A 20,516-nucleotide genomic window follows, 5' to 3' on the forward strand; every position below is an offset into this window, starting at 1 on the left:
CCTGGTTAAAAAAAACAATGCAACTGAGCTCAGCTGGTATTCTGTCTATAATGGAGTGGAATGGAAATTTCTAAGTGACCCCAAACTTTTGACCGGTCGTTGTATATTTGTCACTTTTATGGTATAGGTTGTAATCGGTGACCAAAATGTGATACTCCACAGTATGGGGAAGTTGTCCGTTCACTTGCTCCCCTGCCCCCTCAAAGGAGATCAAAGTTCAGGGTAAGCTATAGAATGGAACACCTGCAGCTGGTAAAAATGCAGCAGAGTAGTGACCTGCTCAGTAACACGTAATCATGGTGGGTCCTCAGTGAAGTAGTGACCACATATGCCATGTAGAGTACTCCCAGCTGCTGGTTGTCTTGTTTTGGCCCACATGTCCTGTGGTAGGCTGGTTCATTTCTGCCGCCTGCAGGGAGGCTCCGCTAGCTCGTCCCACCTGTCTGACTGCTCTGCAGAGCAGCTCCACAGTCTCTTGAGATTGAAATAAACATGCTCACTGCTTAGCCTTGAGCGGTGTTTCCATGGTAATCATAATCAAAACGTTAATAAGCTTGGATCCTGTACAGGTGTGGAAAAATGGAAAATGCTTTAGTGTGATATATTGTCTGTTTTCTGTTCCACCTGCATTCACCTGTAACACCTGGTAATATAGCTTGCGTCCACGTAGTCAGACATATTTTTTATTATGTTCTTAAAATGTCAATAAAAATCAGACTGACTAATAAAATAGGGCACCATAAGCCCTTGCATGACTTCTGATGTCACACTTGGCATCATTTTGACCTTACTACAATTTCACAAGGACCACATTCATGTCTCAAAAAATGGATCTAGACGTTCAGTGTTTCTTCACTTCATGCCCCTTTCTTTAGTGCAGAACAGATGAGAGAAGAGGGGGAAATCAGTGCCAGACAACTGATTCATAGTGGAAAAATGCAGAAAAAGGGCAAAACATTCTGCGACTAGCTAACCATCTCTTCATCAGAACCACACGCTTCACCCATTTGGTTGCAATTATAGTTTCACAAATCATGTGAAACGGTAGTCGAACGACATTGGATGCGAGTTTATTTTCAGGACTGACTGCTGCACCTGACCTGACCTTTTTGCATATTTAACCTGAAGCTTTCTCATTTGCAAAAATGTAATTCCAGTTGGTTTAAGCGCTCAGGGGCCTGATTTGTTTCTTAGCTCTTTAAATCCCTTTTCAGTCTGAGAAAGACATACTGCATGCAGGCATGCTGTATGTGGCCGTGTGTCATACAAAGTAAAATAATTTTACGTACCCATCCGATGTCAGAAATTAGACTTTGTATTGACTTTGTATATGGATTAGTGCAATTCTTAAAGGGGCACTCTATCTTACTCATTAGCACTACTGTGCCTTTGATTGAGGCTTACAATTATTTAACAGAAAGCTTGCATTTTCAAATCGAGGTGTGGAGTTGGAAAGAAGTGGGCGTTTAAGAATCAGAGAAGGGCTAATGAAAGACACTAGGCTATATTGACTATGACCCATATTAAGGACTAACAGTCAAAAGCCTTTGCTTCAATTTTGACCATGCCTTCTTAAGTCCGTCTCTTGTGAGTACCACCACTTTATGGATGCCCAATACTAAATTGCTGAACTACCCTTTTTAATTGTTTTAAATCTAAACAAGTAATTATTGTAGGGCTGCAACTAAGGATTGATCTATTGTTCATTTTTCCAATTGTTTAGTTTGAAAAATGTATTCTTCAGAGTCCAAAAAGAGGTCTTCAAATTATCATTATTTCTTGTCCAACTCCCCTAAAAATGGCTTACTATATCTTCATGTTTGAGAAGTTGTAACTCTTGACATTTTAATGAATGAATTCATCATTTATCATAATAGTTGTGGATTCATTTTATATTGCTTTACTAATAAATTAGTCAACAAATGGTTTCAGCTCAACATTATTGTAAATGTTGGAAATAAAGCAAATTTGCTTAATTTTTACATTGTTTACAGACACCTAAGAAAGATAAGACTTGCCAGTACTATTAATTAAAGTATACTAAAACATGATGTTTACACAAGTGGAGTTGAGTGACACACCTCTAAGATCCACAGCCATATTTTAATTATGTTTGCTAGTGATGAACACATACAAGTTTTGCTCTTTGTTGAAAGGTGTGTATAAAGTTCAATAAAGCTACTTAAGACTCAAGCTATTTAAGTGCTCAGTGTTGGTATCAGCAATGACAAAGCAGCAGCACTGGTACAACCCAACACAAAAAGCCAGTAAAGTGGAAACACTGTCGACTTCAAGCCTGGTTATGTAGGTTTTAGATGGCTGTTATGTCTTCTAATTCAAATCATTATCCATCCATGCGCACTGTATGGCGCAGTGAAAGCAGCAGGTTAGATGAGGTTTACATAAACAGTGTGACATCTGAGCTCTGTGAGCGCACCCGGGGCGACGTGAATGTCAGGTTGCTATTGTTCACAGGCTGGCCGGATGATCAGATCCCTTTGCTTTCTCCTCCTTTCGCAGCTTGTTCAATCTGTCCTGTGAAAGAGGAAGGGGGGTTACTAAAGGGAGGAGAGAGCACAGTAGAAAAAAATATAGTGAGATTCAAGATGTAAGTGATTAAAATAGGTGGCGAAAAATACTTGGTGGCATGAGGGACACTTAAATAGTATTTTGGACTGTTGGTCACAGTGACAGTGTGGTGATGTTTAGCAGGTGTAATGTTGATTTGATAGTGACGAGGTTAAAATGTCAAGAGTCAGAGGATCATCAAAGTGATTGTGATTCATCCTGGGGGACGGGAACATGAATGTCTGTAACGGATTTCTGAGCCATTTCACTCAAAACCACAAGTGTCAACCTTATGGTGGCTCTAGAGGCAAAGTCTGGGGATTACCAAAGTCCGTAGGATTCATCGTCTCGGACCCATGAATGTCTGCACAACATGTTGTGCCAAAACAGATTTTTCAGTCTGGGCCAAAGTGGGGAACCAACCGATATTGCCATCCCAAGTAACATTAGAAAATGATACCCAGCCCTAATTGCTCTCTACGGTAAACATTTTTTTGACATACAGAACTCCTAGTGTTGTATAAATTCCTCTAGGGTTTTGTTGTTGTTGTGGTTTGTATTGTGAGAAGATGTGGAGCTGAAGAATGGATGAGAGAGGTAGATAAATGAGGAAGATCTGGCAGTGTGGTAGAGAGGATTGTTTTAGACTAATCTACTCTACTGGGCAGATAATTGTTTTTGGAAAAACTTAATCTGCCAATTGCTCTTCTTAACGTCTGATATGAATAACGTGCTGCTGTTTGTTGGTTTACATGTTTATTGGTACCTGCCCTCAAAAACTCCTACGAGTCAGACACTAATAGAGGTAGAGGTCTTAGCAGAGAGTTGTACCTCTTCAGGTCTCCTCCTGCTAATTTGGCTCCAAGCTACCTTGTTTGCTGCACAAGATTTGGAAAACATGACGACATGTACTGTAGGAACCGGGTAGGCACGTACTTGGCGTGTTCCTGAGACCGGGTGGAGGGCCGGTGTGCGACACTACACACAGGAAAGCCAAACAGTGAAAGCGGCATTGGGAAACAATGAAGTAATGGAGAGAGAGGGCGAGAGACTGTAACAAGGAGGGAAAGTGACTGAGAAATAGAATGTATAGAGGAGGAAGAAAAGGGGAGAGGTGAGGAAATAAGGCTCTGCTTTCTTTCCTCCCCGGCGCCATAATATTTGGAGGGATTTGTAATAAACCATGACATCTTAATGTAAATGTCCATTTTGCTGCACCTAACGGTGATTTAACCTGTTCCAAGATGATGAATCTTTACTTTTGGTCTAAACACCCGCTGTCTTGTAACTACTTCCCAGGAAAAAAATCCTCTGCTCCACGGGAAGTCATGTTTCATACAGTATGTGTGTTTTGGATTAAGAAAAAGAAGTGCGTAGTTAGCATTAGCAGCAATAGCAAAAATAGCTGGACAGAGAAGTACAGAAATCCCCAGAAAAAACACAGAGGTCAAAAACACTAGACATACTGTACTTTTTGATTGACAGGTGAGAACTGCAGCGACTGGTAACAAGGAATGTTAGAGTCACACTCCCTCCGCTCTCAGGGTTCACACACACACACACACACACACACACACACACACACACACACACACACACACACACACACACACACACACACACACACACACACACACACACACACACACACACACAGCTGCAGTTTCATTGCTTTCTGTAGTGATGTGTGAAACAATAGGTCACCAGAGCTCATGGCGTCCAGGGGTGAGAGAAACAAGGATGTATGGGATGTGGGACACGGGAAGTCACACATGCCTGCATTAAAACTTGAACAAAAAAATACTACCTCTATTGATACCACACTGATTCAATGCATTCCAAAGTTTTTTGGAATTGTACACATATATTGTAGGGCCTTGTAAAACCTAAAGAGATGAAATCAAATTGTCCACATTTTGGATTTGTGCCATTGTTGTGTCCTTGTGAGGACCATTGCACACTAACACATATGCTCGCAGTTGTTACAGCCTGGATTAAGAAGTAAAAGTGGGGCACAGATGAAAGTTTGAGTCATCATCCGATCATAAAGATGAGAGGCGAGTCAGCTCTAACAGCTTCCCACTTAGCCAGGCCACTCGTCTCTTTGAGAGGCAGTAAAGATAAAGTGCAGGGGTGGTTTAGTTAATTAAAGAGCATAAACATAACCTGCAGTGCTGGCTAATGTTATTAGGTTCATTGTTCCCTGCTGTGGTGGCAGTTCTGCCTCCTTTAAGTGGACTTACAGACACAGATCTAGGTCCACACCAGTTTCCCATGGCTTCTCCCCATGTGTGTAGCACCGTGATTCCCCTTTGGAACCCAGGATCAAACCTCATCATGCACACAAAATGAAATCCGATCAACATGTTGTGCACGTGTGTGTTCTGCAGTGAATAGACTGCAGTGATTGAATGCGGTCGGTGTTGTGTTATTGAGGGCGCCGCTGTGTGGAATTTCAGGGAGTATTGTTAACTTTCCAGTTGGGTTTAAATGCAGGACTGGAGTCATAACCTGGCATCCACCATCTTCTCTTCCCCAAGTTTTTTCTCTTCTTTCTCGAACACCTCTCCTCTGTATTTTTCTCTCCTGTCTCACCCTGCGCTAATTAATATGTTCTCTCGTCCCTCAAGCTTTCTCTTCTCCTCCTTTAACCATCTCTTCTTTGTAGTCTCCTGAGAGATAAAGACTACTGTACTGCTTAACAACAACACCTGCTGTACTGTGTGTGTGTGTGTGTGTGTGTGTGTGTGTGTGTGTGTGTGTGTGTGTGTGTGTGTGTGTGTGTGTGTGTGTGTGTGTGTGTGTGTGTGTGTGTGTGTGTGTGTGTGTGTGTGTGTGTGTGTGTGTGTTGGTCTGTGCGCAGGTTGTCCCTGCCTCTACCCTCAGCACAAAGTTGAGTTGGTTTTAGATCTGTCCAACTGAGTGCATGGTAAACATGGATGTGGGTGACATTCGCAATCTTATGCGTAAAACTCAAGTCTCTATTTTAGAAAACGGCTTCCTGGGCATGCGTTTTGATCTGCCAAACGATGTAAGTTTTGTTATTCTAAATTTGTGCTGTATTTTTTTAGATATGTGCAACCTGGTTGGGGCACTTTGGTCGAAGTGATACATTTTCCACCCACATCTGGGTTTGGCTCTGTCTTAATTTTTAGAGGTAGTAAGATCACTTAGGGGCTAAACATAAAATCTCCTTTTTATGTTTTTGTATGTTTGAATGAATGAATTTTGTCTGTGAATGGCTTTTAGATTTTAAACAGCCATTGGTCTGAATGTGCTCTATTGTAGGGTTAAAAGTTGGGGACTTTCTCTAAGACCTAAAAGATGTGAGGAGAGCTTATGGTACAGGTAGGACTTATTAATGATTAATGACTAATCTTTGGTTTAAAGATGATGACAGCCAATAATTTGGCCCAACATTTAGAACTGAAATGATTAGGCCGCTAATTGATTAGTCGTTTGACAGAAAAGTAATCGGCAAATATTTCGACAATTGATTAATCATTTCAGTCATTTTTCAAACATTAATTCTCTTGTTACAGTTTCTCCAATGTGCAGATTTGCTGTTCTTCTTTGAGTTTATGACAATACCGTGCAGCCTTAGTTCTCCGTCTGTGTCTTCACAGAATGCCTTCAGGCATAGTACTTGGTGTGGGCCACCTGCGTTTTGGCAGCACTCAGGCCCAACACACAATCACTCTTTTTTTTTTTTAAGATTATTTTTGGGGGCTTTTTCCCTTTTTTATTATGAAGTGACAGTGGATAGAATTGAAAGGGGGAGAGAGATGGGAGTCAGCCAACATTGGGCGAACGCTCCCACTGGGTGAGCCAGAGGCCGCCCCGACAATCACTCTTACATGCGGAAAACAGAAGAAAAGAGACTTGAAAAGAAAGAATGTTCGGGTCATGTTTACACAAGTAAAGTTTGAGTAAAAAGCAAAACATTATGCGGCCTGTGTAGACAGCTGGGCTGATTTAAAATAGAAGCGTATCTTTCCTGTCAGACACAGGTGAGACAGACGACTATTAAAATTTGCCTGAAATGTTTTTTTCACTTATTCCATAATCACAGTTCAGTGAGAAACTGTTCATACCTACCTATAGTCATCTGTCTCCTAGTTGGTGCAGCACTGATTCATGATTTCAACTGCTGGTTTCTTCTAGTCCTCTCATTCCTTCTTCCCTAAGAAGGATGGATTATGTGAGCATGATGTGTAGCTTTTGGTGTTCTTCGGTCCCTCCCTCTCCCTTCTTCATTTCTCTTATTTGTCCTTGCATAGGACAAGCAGAGTTTGACTGATGAAGTGTTACACCACATAGGTTAACTTATGTTGTTACGTTCAGTCACTAACCCCACCTACTCCCTGCTTGTCCTCCTCTAGGTGGTGGCGAGTGACGGGGTGCGGGCTATGATGGAGTCGGCCCTGACAGCCAGAGACCGGGTGGGCGTGCAGGACTTTGTCCTGCTGGAGAACTTCACCAGCGAGGCCGCCTTCATAGAGAACCTGCGCAAACGCTTCAAAGAGAACCTCATCTATGTGAGTGGGTGTAGTGAGGAGGGTGGGGCTTTAACTGCATGTGTTTGTATTACTGTAGAGCCTGACCAATTCTAATTTCCAGGTTGATATTGGTATGAGATACTAAGTACATAAAATAAACACATTAATACAGATTTCATTAAATTTGGTTATTAAAGAATTGCGACCAAGATGTATAATGAGCAGAATGTTGTACATTTGTAAAATGGACCTGTCACGGACAGAATTTCTAAAGTTCCCCCAACATATCTTATCTTTTTACATTTTTCTACTGTAATTATTTTTACTTAGTGGCCGACCTATGTGCCAGTGTTTCTGCATTTTATGGTAAAGTGTCATATTTAACTTGTTTAACAAAATATCAGAAACGGAGACAAAAGTGGTCAATATCATTTAATCCACAGACGTGTGTCTGGATTACACTGATGTGGACACAGGGACAATTTGCCACCTACAGTTTGTTTTCTTTGCCTAGTCCCAGTCACAGTGAAAAATCTAACTTATTTCATTTGCATACATGGTTCAGTTTGCTGCACATTGCAACATTTAGAGAGGACCAGAGTAAAAAAAAAGAAATCAAGTACAAGTACTGCCTTACCTGGTGAGAGATTTGGAGACTTTATTCAAAATAGATGACAGAATGGCCTATAAGCCTCTCCTCAGACCATTCTAACATTGGCCTTTGGGATGGTTTCCTGTAGTCGATTAGGATTATACTGTATGTTTAACTTGGAAGAAGGCCAAGACCTGTGGATGATGCAGACAGCTGTTTGGTCTTACCTCAATTTGAATTGTTTTACTGCAGAATTACTCAACAAAGTACAGGGGTAAATCTTGAATTAAATACACTCATCATGCTTGAATTGAACACACCCACACTGACACAGCTAATGTGGACCTGTCGAAGGGTGATAGAGTATTTGTCATATGAATGTAGTGTGACTGTATGTTCCCTCTCCATCAGACATACATTGGTTCAGTGCTAGTGTCAGTTAACCCATACAAAGACCTGGAGATCTACACCAAGAACCACATGGAGCGATACCGTGGAGTCAACTTCTACGAGGTCTCACCACACATGTGAGTACACGACCTCTGCACACCTTACGGCATTCAACTCACAAAGGAACGCACACAAAAAGTTAGGAAAGACACACTGAAATCAAATGGAGAGAAGCTGGTTTCAGCAAATAATCATTCAATCATTAAAACAGTCTGTCATGAATGGAATGATTTATTGCACTTCTTTGCCATTACAGGTGAAACACATTTTTTTCCCCCGATTGACTGCATCATTCATAGTAGACAGCATGTTTACGGCTCCAACACTAATAGAAGGAGCCTGTTGATGCTTTTTTAAGCTTTTTTTTTTTTTTTTACCCGAGGATGACATAAAATGTGTTGCACCTGCTTTCTAAATGTTGTCACAGTGTGTATGTTTAGAGTGCACATTAATTTTTGCCCTAAGCGCCACTCTCACTTAGTCAACCAGCTACGTAATGCTCTCATGGTCTCCGACTGTTTGCAAGACATCATGGCATGCCACAGGAATGGTCAGGGAATTCCCTGTTTAATCCTCCCGGACCCCATAGGTCAGCTACAAAACAATCGACTGCATTATGGAGACTTGAAGTGGCATCATCGAAATCATTTCAGAATCTCTCACTAGCTCTTTCTCTCTGCTCTCACCACTGGTGTTTTTTTCTCTCTCTTTACTTCGGCACTTAGCGCATAGGGCCGAATGTTTTCTCTCCCTCTGAGTGGAAAGAAAGATGTGCTTTGGCAAGTAGCGGTGGAGGGTTTGAGAGAGAAAACGGGAGGGAGAGGTGGAAAGAGTAAGTAAGCAAATGATGGTACCAGGCAAGAGATTTCCTCCCTTGAGAGGGAATTCCTCTGACCTGAGCCTGACCCCCCCCCCAGCCCTCCCTAATATCACACACATACAGTACACACATAGAGTACATGATGCAGCTATGGCCAAACTGGTGATTTTATCTTCCAGCTATTAGTCTGGTGTCAGAGATGTGTCAGGCTGAAACAACATAGCAGTGCTGATAACAGCAACAGAGCTGACAAATGATACTGTAACTAAAACAGGTTTGCTCCACTCTGGACTTCATGGTTCATACTGGTGTCTTTCAATGTTCACACACACTATGATATGCTATCATTTGTTTACATTCAGATTCAAGTTTTCCAAGAGATTTTGTTGTTTTGTTGGCACACTGTAGATTGTGTAAATTTACATTTCTATTTTACCCATTCATTCAGTTCAGTTTAGAAATGTTAAGCATAAACTCAATATGTAATGGTTTATTTTCTTTTCTTTAATTATGTGATAACTAGTTAACTGTTATTGGCTTTTCTGTACCCACTGTAAAATATTTTGTACACCAAATGTTTCTTTGTGTTTCCCCGTTTGGAGCCTGAGGCCTGTTTGTTGTTCAGTTTTCTGAACTCTTCTCAACATCCTGCTATACATCTGCCTGATCCTGTCTCTCCTTCCACTCCTCCAGCTATGCAGTGGCAGACAACTCGTACCGCTCCATGAGGACCGAGAGGAGGGACCAGTGCATCCTGATCTCTGGGGAGAGCGGCGCCGGGAAGACGGAGGCGTCAAAGAAGATCCTGCAGTATTACGCCTTCACCTGTCCAGCCAGCGAGCAGGTGCAGACCATCAAAGACCGCCTGCTGCAGTCCAACCCTGTGCTGGAGGTGAGATGCCACGGCACTATATTAATCTGTGGTACCACACCGAGAGCGAAGCTGTTCAGCATATTGGATTTGTGGTTTGAAATCTGTCTAATGTTGTTATTCTCTATCGAGTGTTATCTTTTTTTAGAGCAGTATACCCAGCAGCCACTCAATAACCTGTTTAATAAAGAGGCATTGATGTGCTTTCACTTGCCAACAGTTAGTCTAAGTGTACAGTGGCCCACAGGAGTCAAAGAAAAGGACAATCCAGTTAATAACCAGTGTTTTTTTGTTTTTCTTTTTTTTCTTCTGCCAAATATGAAGTGTTTTAGTATTGTTGGCTCAGTTGGGGAAAATTGTGGAGCTTGCAGTCAGTATTTTTCAACTCCACTGTGCAGTTTATTTGATTATCCTGGACTTTAATTGTAACTTTTAAATGTCCCACCGTCTAAATGTTTCCAACCCGACATGAGCAACGCTAAAACTGTGAAAGTTTTGTATGATTTTGAGAAGTGCTCAGTTTTGTTTGACTAAATTATCATACATGTATTCCATATTCATACTGCAATGTGTTTTCAAAAGTCCACATTGATTGAACACTTGCAAACACATCTTTTTTGATACTCCAATACATTTCTTGCTTACACATATACTTGAAATATTTTTTGGAAATGAATGTGAAACTGTAAAGTATAGAGTGATTCTGCGTTTAGTTAAAAGCCAGTGTTTTTGGAGAATCAAGGCAATACAGAGGCGCGGAAGCACTTGTTTAGATGTCTGGCATGTCTTTGCCAGATGCTTTCCAGATGTGTATAAGTGTGTGAGTGTACAGTACACTATGGCCTGTATTCTTTGCTTCTGTTCCAGACAAACACAGCAGGGAATCTAATGTCTGTGGTTTTCTCTTTATTTCACTGCTACTTCCTCATCTGCCATCCTGTCTTTATCACACTTTTTCTCTCTGTTCCCTGTTATCTCTCTACCCCTTAATCTGTCAATCAACACTCCTCTCTTTTCTTCATCCTACTCTATCCTCTATCCCTCTCTCCAGGCCTTTGGCAATGCCAAGACCTTGCGTAACGACAACTCAAGCCGCTTTGGCAAGTACATGGACATTCAGTTTGATTTTAAGGTGAGTAGGACAGTCTGATTTACACTGGCTACACTAACACTACATGTCATGTCATCTTCATAGGAAAGCAGAATGTTGCAAGAGCCAAACATATTGTTACCTCAAAATATTGAAAACCAAACTTAATTTGGTTAATTGTGGTTTTCATGGTAATAATACCAATGTAAATATACTTTTGTTTCTGTCCCTGTATTTTTGCATAGAATCTCTGCATATGATTTTTTATTTTTTATTTTGTGTAATTATTCACATCATTCCTCCCTCCTGAATCCCTTTTTTGTGGGTACACAAAATATGTTATGGACTACAAAACCCCTGTCGACCTGCATGTTGTATCAACCCTACATAACACCTCAGTACCCCAGCCTTACCCTCTCCTCCTCTTACCCTTCCTCCCCCCTTCCTCCCTGGCCTTTATCCCGTCGGCAGGGTGCCCCAGTTGGAGGCCACATCATTAACTACCTGCTGGAGAAGTCCCGTGTGGTCCACCAGAACCACGGGGAGAGGAACTTCCACATTTTCTATCAGCTGATCGAGGGAGGGGAGGAGGACCTGCTGAGAGCCCTGGGCCTGGAGAGGAACCCTCAGCAGTACCAGTACCTGGTCAAAGTAAGTATATGGTACTTGTATAGAGTTGCAAAGTTGCAGGAGCTATTTCGGAAGCTCATGGTTGTGGAAGTAAAAGTCCTATTTGTTTTTCCCATGGACAATGTTACATGACTCACAGTTGAAGCACTTCTGTGGCTTGAATGGACATGAAACTCCCCCTGTTAAATCATTTGTACAAATGACTAAGAACTGCTTTACAAAAGATCTACTTCATTGATAAAAAGTTGGAAGGTACAAGCCTGCGTCCATAAAAACTTCAAGGTAGATGTTAGCTACGATGATTTAAAGGTATAATATGTCATTTTTTGCGCATTAAAATGTCTAGAAACGACTAGACCTATGTTATATATATTTTGTTGAGTTGTGAACATTTTCACAAATTTTTCCAGCAATGTTCAACCGAGAGAAATCCGTAGTTTTAATCAAGGTATCAGTCCCATTACATTTGGTCGCCTGTCAGTGGTGTCATATCCCATGCGTCGTGTTGTGGTTGTCGGTCAGAAGCTGTCTATTGGTTGTTGATCTTAGTTGTTTTTAACCATATATTATAACCAGATGAAGGATTTTAGTCATCGGATCTTACGTTATCAGAGAAACAAGCTGAGCAAACGTTAGCGGCAGCCCGGCTCGCAGCCCCTACGAGACATCCTCTATTCACCGAACAGTGTCGGAGAAACACAGATTTTTATCTGTTTTTTTTGTAGAGGAGGAAAACTCTGCGGATAATTCAGCTCCCGGTAAAAACCTCTTGGACGATAAACACTAAAAATAACCGAGAGAAGCTGACTGCAATGACCACAGTGGTTGTGACGACAACAACTCCCACGATCCCACGCTACTTCACTGTCACCAGACTCCGTCTTTTGCTATTGTTTTGATTGAGAGACCCATAAAGGCAGACAATTACATATTGTGCATTTAATGTAGTTTATTTTAATGTACATTATATATGTAAGTATAAGTATATATAAGTTTTTTTTTTTTTCTTTAATTGTTCATACATCTGCAACAAAACCAATTCATAGTTAAGTCTCAATGGAGTCATTGACCAGCCACACCGTTGGCCCTGTAGAGAAACCTGTAGGTGAATATAAATCATCTGTAAATACTGCAGCGAAGTTGCAGCAAATATTTTTCTCACTCTTGCACTCTCTCTCTTTATCCTGTCATAAGCCATTGGGCTGTACCGTGTGTGTGTGTGTCCCAGTGGGAGTTCTGGTTAATAGGCTCTTAGTCAGGGATTCTCAGTGCAGATAGAGGAGCTTTCCTCAGGGGGGAAATCTGCCTTAAGGCACAGGCTGAAAACTCCCCTCGATGAACACACACACACAAACAGGTACTGAGCAAAAACACCTAATGTGTGTGTTGTGTAAATAGGTGTTTACATCACATATAACTAAGTGTTTACATCAAATATAAAAAGGTGTTTACTTTACATGTAACATCTATTTACACCATCACCTACTTCGTGGATTTTGCTGGACATGTTTATAACTTTACTAGGAATTAAGTGTGTGTGTGTGTGTGTGTTCGTGTGTGTGTGTTCGTGTGTGTGTGTTCGTGTGTGTGTGTTCGTGTTCCAAAGGGTAACTGTCCCAAAGTGAGCTCCATCAACGATCGCAGTGATTGGAAGACGGTGAGGAAAGCCTTGACTGTGATTGGCTTCAACGAGGACGATGTGGAGGTAAGGACCAAGTCCAATCTGTGTCATTTTTGTTTTGTCACCTTAAGCTGTGTGTGAAGTGTAAACTTTAGAAACTTTTAGCAGCTGTCTCAGTTACCCCGAAGTAGACTGCAGGTTGAAGCTATGACCTTTTCCCCTGAAATTTCAAAAGGCAGTATGAAGCTTATACACAGAATAATTTGGCATTCTCACTTATTTTACAACTACTAAATTCTTGAAACTACAAAAGTTGAGGTTTACCCCCAGACAAACTTTAACAAACATTACAACCCCCACTATGTGTGTTGCTGGCTATACACCACAGGTTTTTACTTTGAAGAGTAAAGTACTCCATGAGCCTGAGGGGTCTGAGACTGTTTCTGTTTTAGATTTACACTGGATGTTTGTATTTTAAAGTGTTAGCTTTGTGTGTGGCTGTGATTTATATTGTGCTCTGTGTGGGAGTCTTCCTACATGCTCATGAGTCTGGGCTTGCTTTCAAAGCTTTTAAGATCTCACACTGCTTATATACAGTGGAGAGCAGGTGTACAGCTCTAGTATGATATTTTATGAGCACATTGCTACATTCCTATCCTGTTCAATTCTTGACCTTATTTTAATCAAAGCCACTCTTATCTGCCAAGTCGGTCATAAAGATAGCCTTGGCAGTAACTTAAGATCTGTATAATCTTATTGTGCTGCATCGTGCCTGTCATCTCTTTACCTTTCTTCTCTCTGTCCTTCTCTCTCCACACATGTTTGTTACAGTTAATCCATCATTTTAATTCCCATATTCTTTCTGCTCCTTAATTTCCCTACCCCTCCTCGTCTGTGTTTTCTCTGTGTAGGAGTTGTTGAACATAATTGCCAGTGTGCTCCACCTGGGGAATGTGCAGTACGGCGGGGAAGAAGGCAATGTCTGCATCACTTCTGACACGCAGATAAAGTACCTGGCCAGGGTAAGATGCTGCATTGAGCAGGCTCATAAACACTCTTAATAGGCCAGTGGGGAGATGGGGAGATTTTGAAAGGCCTGGGCCCGTATTTATCAAGCATCTATGACCCAAATACAGTTAAAAAAAAAAAAAAAAAATATATATATATATATATATATATATATATATATATATATAATTTTCCATTTACATAAGAGGCTGTAAGTTAACATTGGTAAGCCTTATAAAATGTGGCTTCAAAATAAATATATGTACAAATGGAAATAGTAGGTATTTTGATGCAGCTGCATAAATTATTCCAAGTCATCCTTTTATTTTATTAAGCAGGTGACATTCAGGGGAACGCAATTTATGGTTAAATAAAAGTTTTAAGTCATGGACAATATCTGAGGCATTTTTACAGTGAAGTTTGATTTATAACTGCAGAAGTTGTTGGTCACAAAAATCATATATTTTTTTTGTCAAAATGATCTTTAAAAGAATTATTTATAGTCCTTGTTTATGCCTAAACACCTTCTCCTAGTAACTCCTAACCGGTTGGGACACCTCTGGAGCCAGCCTTTTGGCCAGTTAAACGCTTAGGAAATACAGGCTTGTACCTGAATTATGATTCATAGGGCAATGGATAAGCCTCAGCCACATACTTTCTTTAGAATTTACATATCTAAATATCCAACAAATACTGGTAAAGACTTATTCATCTAAATAGTCTGCACACTGTTTCAGAAATGTGGCTCGTACTTTAGATAAAACACTTTTCTTACACTTCCCGGCTCAATTTTCCAATTATACTTCATGAGACATAATCAAGAAATGCCATACACAGGATGTCACTGCTGCTGAGCCGCATGACCTCTGTCTGTTTACATGACAACATCATTTATTTGACGTTTGCGGTGCAGCGTGCTAATGTTGTTGTGCTTTTCCAGTTGTTAGGAGTGAATGGGGCAGTGCTGACAGAGGCACTCACACACAAGAAGATAATTGCCAAGGGAGAGGAGGTAGGTTTAGATACACATTCTCATTGTAGCGCGAGTGTGTGATAGGCATTTGTATACAAAGCTTTCCTGTCTGTGTAATGTCTGGTCTGGTCCAGTGTAATTATATTGTAACTTGTCTGACTGTCCCTGCTGAACTCTGTGTAACTCTGTTATTGTCGGTCTTTGCCTATCTCTACTCGGTCTCTCTTCTTCCTGTGTGTGTGTGTGTGTGTGTGTGTGTGTGTGTGTGTGTGTGTGTGTGTGTGTGTTGTGTGTGTGTGTGTGTGTGTGTGTGTGTGTGTGTGTGTGTGTGTGTGTGTGTGTGTGTGTGTGTGTGTGTGTGTGTGTGTGTGTGTGTGTGTGTGTGTGTGTGTGTGTGTGTGTGTGTGTTCATCAGCTGATGAGCCCGCTGAACCTAGAGCAAGCGTCATCAGCTCGGGATGCTTTATCCAAGGCGGTGTATGGACGCACCTTCACCTGGCTGGTTAACAAGATCAATGCTTCTCTGACATACACGGTACACACACACACTCCAGTGACCATTGATGTAATGTTTTGATACATTTTTACTTCATCATGCTGTTTTTCTCAAACTAAACCCAAACACTATCCACCACAGTAGTGCAGAGCATGTTGTCTTCCCTTCATTTTATTACAGCACAGCTCCATCTTGTGGACATTTCCACAAGGTGAACATACCTCAATATTATACAGTATAATATCAACAATATCTTAATCTTGTTTAGGGTTTAGTTATTACCGTACAGGTTTAGACAAATATACTGACTCTATAATAGTATTCACAATATAAATTCTTTTCTAAATACAGCTTTTGAAAATCGGTCAATGTGCAAAACCTATAGTGACATTATAATTTTACTTCAATGCACATTTTATTCAATTTGAAATGCAGATTTTTAAGTTTTATTTAAAGGCTTTGTGTTTTTAAGTAGAGTTTTCTCTTTCAAATCCATATGAAGATGTCATTTGTTCTGATTCTCTTACAGGATGACTCCCACAAGAATTACTCGGTCATTGGCCTGCTGGACATCTATGGCTTTGAGGTCTTCCAGCACAACAGGTACAGTATTAATGATTTTTGTTAATGCTAAATTTAAACTTTAGCTATTTAAAAGTGAAAAACATTTTAGACTTAAAGGTCCCATTCTATGCTCATTTTTAGGTTCATACTTTTATTTTGGGTTCCTACTAGAACATGTTTACATGCTTTAATATTTAAAAAACATTATTTTTCACATTCTGTCTCTCTGAATGTGTGTGTATATATACGTATATATCCTTTTAAGCCCCCCTCCCGAAAAAGCCCTGCCTGCTGTGATTGGTCAGCATTTCTCAGTATTCTGCATCTGTGCTCCCGGAGTCTCTGCACCATCAGTGCAGGCAGGCAATGAAGTTACGATGTAATGGCACTGTAGCAGCACTTTCTACCTACATATAGTATAGTTGTGACATCACAACCGTACAGAAGTACTGACAGCTTGTTTATGAATAAGGGCTGTGTGGATTTCTCTGTGGATTGAGCATTTTGATACTTTCATACTATTTATATAGCACCTCGACCTGCTTTATAATCAAACAAGAGATGGAAATTGCACTTTTTACAATAGGGGGCTTTTAATTCTGTTTATTTTACATACATATCCTTTGAAACCTGAAAGTAATAGAACAAAAAACACACACAAAAACTAACCCACACCCACAAAGCTCAAGACATTCCCAGCAAGTGGACCTTGTGCAAGGAATTGTGTCAAACCACTATATCTAAGGTCAAAAAATTAACAGACCTTAACCTACGCAGTGTTTTTGTAACCCATATTTGTAAATATAGTATGTATTATGATAAGACCACTGTATGTGGGTAGTATTAGTCACCCACTACCAAAATAATATGAATTGATAAGAATTGTGTGTATCGTTGTGTTTTGCAGCTTTGAGCAGTTCTGCATCAACTACTGTAACGAGAAGCTGCAGCAGCTCTTCATTGAGCTCACCCTAAAGTCAGAGCAGGAGGAGTACGAGGCTGAAGGCATCACGGTCAGACATCATTTTCTTCTCTCCCTCAGTGTCCTCACCCCCCACCCACGTACATTGTTTATTCCAGATGTTCATGCACCATAGCTGCATTTACACTTGGAATAATCTGTATATGGATTTATGTGGAAAGGTCTTCTATTTTCCTTGGGATCCACCTTCACCAGCTCTCTTGATTTTATTTTGACTTCATTCCTCCAGTCCTATTAGTCTCTGTGCACGTCTTTGATGCTGTTTAGAAATTTAGTTTTCACTATCCATTATGAGCCCCTTTCTCCTCCCACAGCCAGGGTTTAGGCTTCACAAAGAGCTCCTAATGTGATTGTGGTTGCAGTTGTGTTTTTCAATGTGAAATTGGTAATTTAATTTATCACTCTACTGTTTCACTGACGCTTTTACTTAAAGTGATTTACAGTAAGTGCACATTTTTTTAGAAGATGCTGTCCCATTAGAAATTAACTCTGTTCTTTGTTTTTTTGTTTTTTAGAGTTATGGTGTATTTGATTTATTTACAGTTAAAGTCTTAAATGATACCTCTTAAGAAAATTACATGTCAAAAGAGGTCTGCATTGAAAGATTATATCTAATTCAAGATCCCCGTCTTGAATTTTCTCTTCACTCGCTTCCTTTTGTCTTTGCCCCATTTCTATCACTGCGTTTATATCGTTTTGCTTTGCTTCTTTGGAACAAGAGCCTCTTGTGTTTAGTCTAATATAAATGCACTGGTGGTCAGAGAGCAGGTTGTGGGAGAAACTTGGACTCACCTCTCAAAGAGCCCATTATCATCTGACATCAGGACCGTGGGCCGCACTCTCTGTCATCTCTGTGGAAATGTTGTGGCTGTTCAGTGCAAACATAACTTAACACTGCTGCACTCAGCATGTGTAGCTCTGTGTTTGTGTGTGTGTCCACATATAAGTGGGTGAGCAGCATGTCTGTGTGCCAGGATTCCTGGGATTCTGCAGATGATTGGCTTTATGGTCATTAAATATCTTAGAACGGTTGTAATTGTGTCAGGTTTAGACTTTTGTATTGGCCAAGATTTATGTCCCAAAAGGTTGGGTTTTTTGGACCTCAAAGTTTGGATGGTGAGAAAAGCAGCTGGCCGTGGCTCTTCAAAAAACAATTTCATTCTTATTACATATTGCTTGTGTCTTTGCAGTGGGAGCCGGTGCAGTACTTCAATAACAAAATCATCTGTGACCTGGTGGAGGAGAAGTTCAAAGGCATCATCTCCATTCTGGTGAGGAGACTCGCTGCGCTCTGTGACTGCTTCAAAGGTTTCACAGCGTTTGAAACTAAGATTGCATTTCAAAATGCCAAAAATATAAACTACCCAAAGAACTTAATACGATGTCACATAAAAGTAATGGTTCAACATCTTCCAACACTTTACACCCGTAAAATAACATCTTGTCATTTTTTCACGCTGGTTTTTGATTAAACATATAGGGATGGGCATTGAAAATTAGCAATAGCTATAAATGCTGTGATGCTGTACATTGGAGATTTGTTGCACATGAAAAAATAGAAATAAACAAAAAAGATACAACGCATTGATTACTGAGCTTTAGAGGTTCAGGTCTTCTTATCCAACTCTCAGCAAGAAAGTGAATAAGTGTATTTCCCAAAATGTTCAACATTGAGAAGCAAAAACTGGTATCATCTGCTTTATAAATTTAAATAAATTGATTTGATCCGAAGCACTGATTTCTGTAAACTCTGAATACATACACCATACCTTTTTATTTTCAAGGTGATGTAAAGGATACGGGGACTGCAATACAGATTTTTTGCTTTTGTAAGAAAATGGCTGATTGCTGCTCTTTTTGTCCTCCTATCATAGGATGAGGAGTGTCTGAGACCCGGAGACGCCAGTGATCTCACCTTCCTAGAGAAGCTGGAGGACACTGTGGGAGGACACGCACACTTTGTCACGTTAGTTTGATTCCTATTCTTATCTTGTTTAACGACTGCAATGCCACAAATGCACCCAGAGAATTTTCTAGCTGTTGACTGACTTGTGGTACCAGACTATAAACCATTGAATATGTGTCCAGTCCGTTTACTTTGATATTGTGTGTGTGTGTGCGTTTCCCTGCAGTCACAAGCTGGCTGATGCAAAGACCCGGAAGGTAATGGGCCGTGATGAATTCAGACTGCTGCATTACGCTGGAGAAGTCAACTACAATGTCAACGGTGTGTGTGCGTGTGCGTGTGTGTGTGTGTGTGCGTGTGTCTGTGCACGCATGTGCGTGTGTCTGTGCGCTGCTGTAAACATTGTCCATATTGAAATTATCACTCTTCAATTTGTAACTATAAACAAGCAGATGAAGCATAGCAGCAACATCCAGTGTGACCTCAAGTCCTCGGATGTTTGGTGTTGTGGTGAATTTGGCATGGAGGTCAAGCATGCAAAACTCAATTCCAGTACTAAAAACCAATACCACTGGTTAAATAAAACGCCTCTTCAATCCAAAACAACCTGTATACCTTTGTCACAATATGAAGGGAGTTAGATAAAAACTAATGATTGCTAATGAAGACCTGGTGAGAGTAACCTGCACTCTAATACTTCACATGATTAATTCAGCATTATGTATTGTAAATTTTCAGCGTAGTCATGTTATACTCACCAGTCTGCTGCTCTGAGTTTCAGACTACATTACTGTGTGGGGTTACAGGTTAAATTAAGACAAAACTGCCCACTGGGTAGTATCTCCCCACTGAGTGGAAGCCAGTCCTGGATGTGTCTACATCAGAGTTTAGAGTAACAATAGCAGCTCTGTCCTGTTCAGTTGGATTTGGGCAAGTAGACACTCAAGTTTGCACACACTCATTGGTTAGTCCTAGTCTTGGGCAGTATCTATTTTTTCATACCTTCTTACCATCCTGGCATTTCACTGGGGTGTAAGGTATATAACTGTAATTGCATACAAATCTGAGCAAAACTCAATGGAGCAGCCTGTCACTAACATGAGAATAGCTGGTCCACCTTAAAGGTCAGTCCGCATTAAGTTTGTGATCCTGGGCCGAAGTTGTCACTAACTCCAGGGCTAACCCCCGTCACTTTAATCTGCAGGTTGCAAGCAAGACACGGGAACTTGGCTCAGATCTTGAGGAGTTTTAGCATTTATTCACCGACAAAAACTACAACGTCTCACACACACACACACACACACACACACACACACACACACACACACACACACACACACACACACACACACACACACACACACACACACACACACACACACACACACACACACACACACAGCTACATTCTAGCCAGTAACAAGTGACACCATGGGGCCCTCAGTG

At 40.8% G+C, this 20,516-nt stretch overlaps 1 protein-coding gene across 4 annotated transcripts in view; it reads left to right on the plus strand.

Annotated features, from left to right (window-relative positions):
• LOC120574642 (unconventional myosin-Ic-like) overlaps positions 1-20,516 on the plus strand; it is a 66,505-nt gene that overhangs the window by 30,413 nt on the left and 15,576 nt on the right. For 3 of the 4 annotated variants that reach the window (XM_039825007.1, XM_039825010.1, XM_039825009.1), the window contains 14 exons: positions 6,951-7,106; positions 8,071-8,186; positions 9,623-9,821; positions 10,852-10,932; positions 11,290-11,541; positions 13,127-13,225; positions 14,053-14,163; positions 15,090-15,161; positions 15,538-15,657; positions 16,148-16,221; positions 17,090-17,195; positions 18,355-18,435; positions 19,039-19,130; positions 19,297-19,391. In XM_039825007.1, the coding sequence (XP_039680941.1) occupies positions 6,951-7,106; positions 8,071-8,186; positions 9,623-9,821; positions 10,852-10,932; positions 11,290-11,541; positions 13,127-13,225; positions 14,053-14,163; positions 15,090-15,161; positions 15,538-15,657; positions 16,148-16,221; positions 17,090-17,195; positions 18,355-18,435; positions 19,039-19,130; positions 19,297-19,391 (1,654 nt within the window). The remainder of the gene's footprint in view (positions 1-6,950; positions 7,107-8,070; positions 8,187-9,622; positions 9,822-10,851; positions 10,933-11,289; positions 11,542-13,126; positions 13,226-14,052; positions 14,164-15,089; positions 15,162-15,537; positions 15,658-16,147; positions 16,222-17,089; positions 17,196-18,354; positions 18,436-19,038; positions 19,131-19,296; positions 19,392-20,516) is intronic. The other variant, XM_039825008.1, reaches the window with a different exon arrangement.

The sequence above is a fragment of the Perca fluviatilis genome, chromosome 2 (genome assembly GCF_010015445.1).
Source record: "Perca fluviatilis chromosome 2, GENO_Pfluv_1.0, whole genome shotgun sequence".
NCBI classification, from domain to species: domain Eukaryota; kingdom Metazoa; phylum Chordata; class Actinopteri; order Perciformes; family Percidae; genus Perca; species Perca fluviatilis.